Raw genomic sequence first — 11,236 nt, 5'->3', positions numbered from 1 at the left:
GGGAACGGGAACCAAACGGCCGTCGCCATTGGCTGAGGCCGCGCTCGCTCGGAGCCCCATGTTATGTAACGCTGCCATTTCGTTCTCCGCGACGGAGCCAGAGTGAAAAGAGATGTGTGCGTCGGCTGCGGCTCGCCAAGCTCTCTCTCTCTCTCTCTCTCTCTCTCTGTTAAAAAAAAAACATTTCCTTAAAGCCCCCTCCGGTGGCCCAGCAATTAGTTTGTACATTTTTCAAACAAGCCTTGCAAGGAAATGATCGGTTTACCAGGCAGAGTAGGAGCAACAACTTGATTCCTGCCAATTGAAACCGGCCCAGCTGTGCATCGCTGCCCTGTCCCCCCCCCCCCCCCCCCCCACACACACACTCAAACCGCATTCAGACTGAGACATGGACCGGTGGAGGCGAGCAGACGGCGCTGTTTAGAGATGGAGGGGTTTTCAGAGAGGCTCCGAAATGTGAAAGGGGCGATGAGGTCACGGGAGAAGAGGCTTTGAACTGCAGACGCTCGCTCCGGCGTTGCAGCTGCAGTCTGCTTATGCAAGCGATAGTCTTGGCAATTGACGACCCGGTCTATTTGAAGTCGGGTTCTCGGAGAGAGACCGTCGAGCCGAGCGGCGGTAAACCGCGTGACGCGCGGCGCTGCGGCTCGTCCTGCAGAAACACTTCATCCACATCTCCGGCGACCCCGCTGGATCGCCCCGCTTCCTCACAGCAGCTTCTGGGGTTCACCGCCTTTCACTTCCGCTCTCTAAACACACTCAAACACACTCAAACACACAATTACAAGCAAACCAGGAGTTGTAAACAAAAGTCACAAGTCACAGTCCTTTATTAGACAGAGTTTTGGTGACCTGTCGTCCTGCCAGGTTAAGAGATTCTGGTGGTGAAGGAGTCGAAACAAATCTGATTCCAGTTTCTGTAACTTTAGCTCAGCGTGATGGACTTGTCTGCGCTCTTCTTCTCTGGTGTTCGTACCACAAGAACACATGAAAACAGCTGAATATGAGCATCAGTCCACACTGCGGTTTGCCCTCAGTTCATTTTGTTATGCTAGGCTTTCCACACGAGTAACTGCTGTATATCAGATGTCAACATCCGTCTCCTTATACCCATAATCCCTTGTGTTTTGAGGCTGTTTCCTGTAGTTGGTTTGGATTACATTCTCACTCCTAATTTGCCGCACTGCAGTTCTCTTGTTAGAGGACTGAGGCTTTCATATCCAGGCGTCTCGTCGTCGTTATTTGGTGCCACCAGAGTTCAAACGGCGTCGCTCTCACCCGGACAAACAAACCAAACTAAAGGAGGAAAAGGGAGAATAAATTGGTTTGGTGTGAACGCTCTCCTGTAGTCCTCCTACCACAACATGACCAAGGCCATAAAAATATCAGCGGTAATTAGAGATGAATAATTAATCGGAAAAAAAATAGTTTTGGAGCTGCAGGTGATCTTTGGTCCATGAATCAAAACCTTTCATCAGACTCAAACTCAGTAAATCCTGCACACTGACATCTATTATGTTTTTTTTTTAACAAAATCACCTTTCTTAAAACAATTTTAAAATTCTAAAAAAAGAAAAAATTTGACATGAATCACAGTTTAAACCGCAATTACAATATTCTGTCAAATAATCACAATTCACATTCAGCCCTAGCGGTAATAGCTAAAAGCTCACACACACACACACACAAACGTTCATAAACACACACACACATCCTTACCATACTCGGCCTCCTCCACGGCATTATCCCCCCCCCCCCCTCCTCTCAGCTCCTCCTCACAGACCCTTCATCCCTTCATCCTGACCCATTTAACAGCTCTCACCTCCTAATTAGTCTGGAGCACCGTGTTTATGCGATGCTTTTTTATTTCTGCATTTTCCGCCCGCATTCACCGGCAGTTAATGAGGCGTCCGGCTCCCGTGACGAGGAGCCATTTACAGCCCAGCGAGGTTAGAGCCAGCGGGGAATCCAATGAAAGGTTGAGGATGGAGGGAGGGAAGGAGAGGAAAGGAAAGGAAAGGAAAGGAAAGGAGGGAGAGAGGGGAGGGTGTGTAGAACAAAGAGAATTTTGTGACTTGGTTTGATTTGGCTTTTTTTGGATGATATTTTATGGTTTTGGTTGTTGTATTTTCTCATTGTGCGATCAGTGGGTATCTGTTGAGAGCCGAGGGTGGAAGGATGGATGAAGAAGTAGAAGAGAGGAGGAAGGAAGGAAGGAGAGTTGGAGCGAGGACAGGAGAAGAAGAAGAGAGAATAAACGTGTCACGGAACAATGGAGGGAAGGATGTGGAAGCGAGGCTGAAGCATGGATGGCGGGGGGGAGAACGAAGGTTGGGAAGGAAGGAAAGAAGAAAAACAGAGAGAGGGAACATGAAATGGAAGACAGGTGGGAGGGGAAGGAAGGAAGGAAGGATGGAGGAGGGAATGAAAGGCAAATTGGAGGGAGCAGCGGCAGGAGGAGGGCAGGAGCGAGGAGCCCAGCGGGGAATCCAACAGGCTGTTGCTGAGGAGAACAGAAATATCTCTCCTCCGCTCCGCGGCCCCTCCACCTGCCTCTCCTCCACATTTATAATTAGCCCCGGCTTAAAGGCAAGCGCAGGATTCCCACTACTCACTGTGTTTAAAATGAACATGATAGCCTTCTAATGCGTAGATGTAGATCCATTTTATTCCAGAGTGCAGTGCAGCGGCCATCTTTAGGACAACAGACCATCTTTAGCACATAAAAGAAAGTGCGACATCCCCCTTTTATTAGTTTGTCAAGTACAAGATAGACAAGAAAAAGGAAAAAACAGGAAGGCTTTAACATGAGCCAGGCAGCAGACCCCAATTCTCCCCGGTGTGATTGTTTGTTTGCCTTCTGGTATCTGCACAGTTCATCAGTAAGCAAAATAAATAAAGCTCGCATTGAAGTTCAGAAATGGTATGTGGGAACGATGCGAGATAAGATGTGCTTTACGGGGGGTTTTTTTCCGGGGGGAAATTTCCGTGTCGTACAGCTGCAAAATATTAAAAACACACATCTTCTAGAATCAGATCAGTGGCCAAGTGCAATAAATGTGCATGAATTTGTCTTTGTGGCGATGCTGCAGAGACTTATTGGGTAGTTACATGCTGACATACAGAACATGGTACAGAAAGAAAGATATTGCAAAGACGATCAAAAAAATCTCTTTTTTTGGGGTCATTTTTGCCCCCTTGATCTGATTTTTCGGGGCATTATTGTCCTCTTGCTCTCTTGTTTTACTGAACTATGAAATAAAACATTTGCATTGCATATTGGCAAGTAAACACTCAATTTGTACCACTAACATTTGTTTCATTATCTTTGCGTCAAACTTCCAGCAGACCTTAAAAACGAGGATGATGCTGTTTTCCCTCTCTGTCCCAAACCAGTCCATCTTCCACTCCTCCGTTGAGTTTTTACGATATTCATTGTTTTAGTTTTTGTTGACGCAGTTGACTCGCTTGTTTTCTGATCCAAAAACTGCTCCATTTCTTTCACCCAGAAGAATCTCCCGCTCGTAGGCTCCTGCGAATTTCCTACGGTGGCCCACAGGAGACAGTAGTCACGCGTGAATATTTGACATTGTGAAATACAAAAAAAGAAACTCGTAATTACATTTTTTGCCCGTTTATTTTCTAATTTCACAGGCATTTTGTGAACTTTGAAGGATGTTTTTGCCCTGAGGCTCCTATTCATTTCTGACCCTGGTGTAAAAGACACGATAGACTGCAGATTATACATATTTTTTCCAAAAAGTATCCAAAAGTAGATAATGATAATAAAGTAATGTAAAGTAATTAAGCTTGTGATCACGACCTGATGCAGTATTGAGGCATATTTGTGGAGTGCTGCAGCAGATGAAATATCTCTCCATCTCACCATCTCACCACATTGTTTATTCTTTACCTGCCTCCCAACACACAGCACACACACACACACACACACACACACACACACACGCACACACCGCCAACACACACCACTATCATACTACACTGTTTTTTTTATTTATTTCTTCAAAGGAAGTGGGGCATATGAGATCACATCTATCTTCGATTTCCCGGGGGAAACTCGCGTGTCGTACGGAGGTGAAATATTAAAAAATACTGAAAGACGCACATCTTCACACGACCGACCAATATTTTCTGTTTGTCCAGATCTCCGGTCCCGCCCCCCTGCCGGTGGCGGCGGCGGCGGCGGCGGCGGTGGTGGAGAGCGGGCCCGTCGTCTACGATGATGTCGCCGCCGACGAGGAAGAGGAGGAGGAAGACGAGACCTGCGTCAGCGCCATGGAGCTGATGGGCAGCAACGGTCAGTTTCACCCAAACAGGGTTTAATTTGATCTGTGGGTCAGAACCCACAGTCTCTACCGGTGTAACGGGCGGTTTGGTTCATCAGAATAAAGAACTTGACCGCTCAGCTCAAAACTCTTCTTGATGCGTTCAAGGTTAAAAAAAAAAAAGAGGAAAGTCCGCACTACCAAATAAATAATAAATAGATTACAAACATTTATGACGCACAGCAGCAGACAAAGAAAATGTTAAACCTTGGCTAAACGTTAAACCTTTGTCATTTATTTGGTAGTGTGGCCTTTCCCCTTTTTTTGAAGTGATTTGGTCTTATCATGCCATTCTGGTTTGATTTGACCCATTACTCACATACTGCAATATTGCTGGGGCTTCCACATTTACTACAAGCAATTTTCAGCAGCTGGACTGAACATTCAACACTAGGGATGGGACGATATATCGAAATTCAATACACATTCAATACAAAAGTGTGATGATACGTGTCGTGGGGCAGAAAAATGAGTCGTGATATCAGCTTCATGTTATTCTGCTGCAGTAATCACTAATGAGACTCTTGACCATCACAGTTTCACAAGCTCTCCATCCAAATTATATTATTGTCACTTTGTAATGACATTTTTAAATTGTTGTTTACATTCTAGCGAGCCAATGGCATCGCTAGAAAGATTTGTGGCTCAGAAATAAACAGAATTCTGCAGTCAGACTTTGTTGTCACTGAACTTTCCATCATGACATGGTATCGTGGTTGTATTGAATCATGAACCACATATCGTGTACCGAACTGTGACATAAACATATCGTCCCATCCCTGTTCAACACCACTCTTTGGCCAAACGAAGCCATCTTCAACATAAATATATAAGTGTATATAATAAACGTACATCAGCCAGTGTCCCTTCACTTCACTGCAGAATTTACATTCAATTTCAATTTAATTTGACTTCTGCAGTTGGCAGCAGCAGACAGTAACACCCTGCACCTCCCCACATCCTGGACTCCTTCCTGTCAGTTCTCAATTAGACGCGGAGGATCTGGACTGTGGGAAAGTTATATTCACTTCTCTAATGAATCTCCATCTGTGGGTCAGGGCTCTGTGTCTGCTGGGATGTTTTAATGAGCTGGGTCCCTCGGCAAGGTTACGTTTCTTAAATTTACATCTCTGGCTGTAAACGTTTAAGGACCCGGACTCTGCCACAATAACAATACTGTGGTACTTAATTGATACCTGTAGGGGAACTCTTTTTTTTTTCCTCCACGTCCCCCCTCTACAGAGGGGTCAGGGGTCAGAGGTCAGGCTCAGATACAGCACCCTGGAGCTGGTAGGGACTCAGTGTCTTGCTGAAGGACACTTCATCAGCACCGGGGGTTAAACCCCGAGGAACACCCTGCTGCCCAATACAAGCTTATCTGGAATTGTGGGGTGAATTCTGACCCGTTAGTAAAGAAGAAGAAGACATTCATACATAGAATGCAACTGAAAGTGCTTTACATAAAATTGATTAAAACAGTAAATGGATTAAAACCATTACATTAATCAAAAATAGGCCACTATAGGAATGACCCTCTATGCCAATGACAACAGCAATTCTAAAATTATCAACTCATGAAATTAATCAAGCAAACAATAAAACAGAAGAATAAAAAAACACTGTCAATGCAATGTTAATTAAAAGCAAAGTTAAAAAGAAGAAGAAAGGTTTTGAGCTGCTGTTTGAAGGAACTCACTGAAGAGTTGAAGATTCAAAAAGTTTCACCAAGCCTCTTGGATGAGTAGTGAAACGTCTTCAACTCTTCATTTTAAGTCCAGTGGATTTTATTTTTAAATGTTTTTTGCCGTTAAGTCTGCACATGAAGTGTTGTTGTCACTGCTAATTAATCACCAGTTTCCCCTTGGGGAAGAATAAATCTGTTTATTTATCTATCTGTCTATCTCTCTATCTAATCCTTCCACCTGTCTCTCTTCCTCCAGATTATGGATGCGACGGGGATTACGATGATGGATTCTAGCGCTGGATTTCCCGGGATATATTTGATACGGGCCATTTTGCATCCCTAACTGTATCACTGTATCGTACCTGATGCTTACTAACCGGGACGCAAAATGGCCGCTGCAAACTAGCCGCAGATGGGGAGCTGCGACGCCGTCGGGGACTGAGGGATGTGTTCAGGAACGCCAAAAAAAAAAAAAAAAAAAGCAGGGAAGCGGTAACCTCCCATTGGAAATGAATGGGGATTGTATATGCAAGAGAAAAAAAACCTAAAAACCTGAAAAATCACATCCCTGGTTCCAGTTGCCATCCCATCTAAGGAAGACGGACTAAATAGATGGTAAAGTGAAAACTGAATGGGAAAACAAGCGTATTTTTATGGTGCAGGCTGTGGCCATGATGTTGCATAATGAAAGGTAGGAAACAGGCATTAAGCCACCGGCCACATGCTGCTGAATTTTGGTTGCAGGGTGAATTTTTTGACCCCCAGCGGATGGAAAAAGTGACTCTTCCACCTTGGTGTTGTTGAGGTTTTCAGGATGGTAAAACGTAGCAAAAAGAGAAGCTGAACAAATTCAAAAAAGCCAAACCTATTGTGCTTGAACTTGCACTTCACAATCATGACACTCGAGTACCGTGTGCTGCTGCTTCCTCAAGTACTACCTGATGACCTTTGACCTGTTTCTGTCTGTTATGAACCAGACTGCGTCTCCCAACAAGGACATGTGCTTAAAAAACAGGCGTCTAACAGTCAGGTAGCGTGAGATCAATCTTTACACAGCCAGTATCCGCCAAGTACAGTGAGACTCCAGGGATTTGTGTCTGTGTCAGTCAGATGAAGTTGATCTTAACACAACTTTATTTGTCAGATCAGTGTGTATTAATGCCTTAGCTGTTTGATGGAGAGACGACATGCTGTCTGCTCCAATGAGGTTATAGACGCTTTTCAACATGGCTGCCGTACTTCCACAGGTTAGAGAACTTCCTGTCCCCTCTGACTCTGTCTTAGTGTCACTGACAGATCTTTCTGGTTCTGTTGTCGACACTATAACACTATAAAACACTATAAAAAAGTGATTTGATCGAGGGTCACAAAATGCTAACTGGCTAACCGAGGCTAACGGTAATTTCTGTGCTGTTTGCATTTTATGACCCTCGATCAAATCACTTTTTTTATAGTGTTGCAGTCGCCTGACGACAGAAACAGAAAGATATGTCAGTGACAACACCTGTATTGTGTTTTATGCTGTGTTAAAACACACAGACGGAGTCGGAGGAGACAGAAAGTTCGCTTCTTTAACATCGCAATGATGGCAATGATGAGAACCGATCTATAACCTGCAGAAATACGTCAGCCATGTTGAAAAGGGTCAGTTGCTGAAGCCAAAGTATTGCGGTAAAGTTGCCTTCAAACTATATAATCACAACGCTCCCAGGTCACGAGCCAAGATGTTATCGCAGCCAGACGACGATGTTGACAGATTTTAATTTCAGAGCTGCTGAGCGTCGGGAGTATGATGAGTTTGATTTTGTTTTATTGCGATATAAGTCTGGGTTCGGCCTTTCTGTAGGAGTTTGTTTGATGTTATTGATGCACCGCGATTAATTTATCAATTGTTTGATTTATGTTGAGAATATTCTTTAGGGATGTCCTGTCACAGGTCACCAAGGCATTTAAAAGCCGGGATGTAAATTAATATTTTCTGAAATCTAATGCAATATTATCCATTCCACATGAATGAGGTATGAGCCCGATTTGCTGTCTGGATATATTTTGTATTTAAGCTTTTAGGGTTTTATGTTGGGAAGATGAAAGCGGGGAGGTGAGGGAGATCGTGGCCTTGTCACTGTCGACACAGCAGTGTTTAATGAGGCGTCGCATCCACAGACCGCCTCTGTGTCGCTGCTACAGTACATGATGTTACATCTGCATAATGTTGTGTGCATTTGCTGCTACAGTAAAAAATTCACTAAATGGAAAAACACGCTTGTCTCTTGTCATTTCTTAAGTGATTTAAAGCTGTAATCTGTAATATTTTCACATGCATAATAGTCCATTTTGCCTCTTTCTATCTCTGATTGCTCTAACTCAACAGTGATCCAATCTATATTCAGTTCATGAAGCTTCTCCACTGTCTGTTCTAACCAGCCGGTGTCTGGTAGCTCTTTCCTGGGAAAAATCCTCTGCCGCACAGGAAGTGATGCGTTTTACGTTTCCTGGTTTGTCTGGAATAAACAGAAGAAGAAGAACTGGGTAGTTAGCATGAGCAGTGATAGCCACCATGGCTGAACAGACAGAGAAGAGAGAGAAACTCAAACTGCAGCAACAGAAAATCCAAGCTCCGCCCACACTGTTTGATTGACAGGTGATCTCTGTGCAGAAACACCACAGTGAGGCTGAGGGATAAAGATGGAGATGAAATACAAATGAGGAACTCGAGGATTACCGCTTTAATCACCATCACCATTTTTTCATTTAATCATTCCAAGGATCTACATATTTATAGGATCCAGAAGAAACCTGACTTGGATTTTATATTTCCCTCTGTAACACAACACACACACTCCTCATCTCATCCTCCTGTCTTTAAACACACACACACACTCTTCCACCGCCACTAATCTTATTCTCCCTCTTTCCTTAAGCGCACACACACACACATTCACCTTCCCTTTCATTAACACACACTCCCTCACATCAGGGATATTTTAATCTATTTTATTTCCCTTCCATGTTATTTATGGGTTTTGTTATGTCTCCTATGCGCTCAGTATTAGTATCTGTTCTCTTTTGTTCTTTTGGGGCAAGGCCTTTTTATAAATCCCTTGCGGCTTCTTTGTCTCACCTGCACAGTTTGTATTTCTTCTTTTTTAGCGTTCCTGTGTGGCGGCCTGAAGTCGGCCCTGAAGCGTTCCCGAGGAAAAGAAAACATCGGGGGCGACTCACGACCCGACACCGCGTCGTCACCCACAATGCTTTTGATCAGATAAAGGCGTTCGTTTTGTATCGCTGCCTCATTTAACGCCTGTACAGTGTTACAGCGTTCTGAATGTGCCGTCGTGTCTCCACAGGGATCGGGTGTCTCCAGGTGTGTGTGTGAGGAGTTTTCTCTGGAAAGGTGTGAGTCAGTCTTCAAAGCGGGAGGGAACCTGAAACGGAGGAGGGGTAAGTCTACACCATGCGGGCCTCCACACGCAATCATGACTTTTTTTTTCTGGCCTGGATGAGGCTTTTTGTTCCATCGTCAGCCAATAGACAAAAGTGGATTTTACTGATGAGATGCTGCGGGACTCCAGGCCTTCGTTAATGTTATCAGAATCACTTAAAACTGCACATGTACGGGAATTAGAAGCAGAGATACATAACTTGGTTTTTGGCTGGTACATTTTTCACAGAAATATATATATATTTTTTTATAGGAATATGTGAAAGATTGTACTAGTTTGGATGCCACCGTTTTGTGCTGAGCCAGCGTAGCAGGCAGCCAATAAGGAGTCTGGTTGATGCAGAGAACATTGTTTTGGTTTGATTTGATTGGCTCACAGTCAGAGAGTGTACGGTGGCCAGCAGGGACAAAGGTTGAGAACAGGCAAAAACGAAAAAGACTGCGTAGCCAAGGATTCAAATGTTACCGTCTCAAAAAGTTACCGGTGCTTATGGCGGTGACCCTCAGTGTGTAATGTTACCGGCAGTGCAGTCATTTTTGTTTTTACCCGGTCGCGTAAAAGTAGTTCCAAAGAGAGCATTATTTTTAGTCTAAATCTGTCTATTTTACCCTCTAAACAAGCCTGGTAGATTTAGACACACATCATTAAAATGAACTGACCATCCGGCCATGGAGCTGCTACCGCCACATGCTAAAGCGTTAGCATACAGAGCTATCTACCGGAGACACAGACATGAGTTTGGTGCCAATCCTCTCCTCAGATATTTGGATAACTCCCAAAAAGTTGGTTTAGTCCTTTAAACAAGCAGCTTTACTCAGCCTCAGATATTTTTATAAATCAAGACGTAACAACAACTTGGAAAATGACCTTAAGATCATGTTAAAGATTAAATCCCAGGATATTTTTTTATAAATGAGTTCCCAGGACGTCACATACAGGACAAAGAGACAGTGCAAGGCATAAAATGGACAGCAGATCATGCATATATTCATTCAATAGTCCATAGCTGTGTACTTTAGCTGCAGAGGGAAGTGAGTCATTATACAGTAGTGTACCGATGCACAATGACTCACTCAGGAACGACTCGTAGGAACGGTGAAGTTACCGTGAATAATATGACCTTACTGACAAATCTGTGTGAGGTGTTCCAGCTGAGTGATGATGAGTTACAGCCGTCTTTGTCCCATCTTGCTCTTATCCAGCGCCAGAAATATCACTACAGATATGAAGGGCTGCACTTTGAACAGCTATTACAACCATTAACAACATGAACATAGAGACAGTTACAAATTAAGAGTTTTGTCCCAAAATGAGATGCCCACCATATGAAAAAAGTGGTGCCGATTCTTACAAAATGCTTAATGGCACAAAATTAATCGTGGGACTTTTCAAAGGATTACAGGCAAATACTCAAGTCCTTGGCAGACAAAATGAAAACACTTTTACAGACTGCAAGATTTTTTTTTTGTTCTGTCGAAGTCTTCATGTTGTGAGAACAGTAGTCCAGTTTATAAAACAGATTTGAAAGCGGCAAATTCCCCAGTTTGACTGAATGGAAAAGGTGTTAAAGCTGTAATACTTTTCAGATTGGGATCCTCCGTAGTTCATTTCCAGAATGCTGCAGTATACAGCGTGTCCGTTTGGGAAAAAGATTAGATTTGCTGAAAGTTAAATGATTCCTGTGAGGAAATAAAATCCTGCTGTGCTGCAAAAAAGTACCATCATTTGTTCTAATTGTGTGCTATTGATTTGCATTTGCTTTG

The 11,236-nt window shown here is 43.6% G+C and overlaps 1 protein-coding gene across 1 annotated transcript in view; it reads left to right on the top strand.

The window, feature by feature from the left end:
- Window positions 1-6,324, top strand: part of brf1a (BRF1 general transcription factor IIIB subunit a) — a 100,253-nt gene extending 93,929 nt beyond the window's left edge. The window contains exons 18-20 of the mRNA XM_078289488.1: window positions 2,676-2,681; window positions 4,165-4,318; window positions 6,287-6,324. Of these exons, the coding sequence (XP_078145614.1) occupies window positions 2,676-2,681; window positions 4,165-4,318; window positions 6,287-6,324 (198 nt within the window). The remainder of the gene's footprint in view (window positions 1-2,675; window positions 2,682-4,164; window positions 4,319-6,286) is intronic.
- The last annotated feature ends 4,912 nt before the right edge of the window (window positions 6,325-11,236 follow it).

This window comes from Centroberyx gerrardi, chromosome 17, assembly GCF_048128805.1.
Source record: "Centroberyx gerrardi isolate f3 chromosome 17, fCenGer3.hap1.cur.20231027, whole genome shotgun sequence".
Taxonomy (NCBI): domain Eukaryota; kingdom Metazoa; phylum Chordata; class Actinopteri; order Beryciformes; family Berycidae; genus Centroberyx; species Centroberyx gerrardi.
The sequence above is the reverse complement of the archived record's forward strand: the minus strand, read 5'-3'. Positions and strand labels throughout refer to the sequence as shown.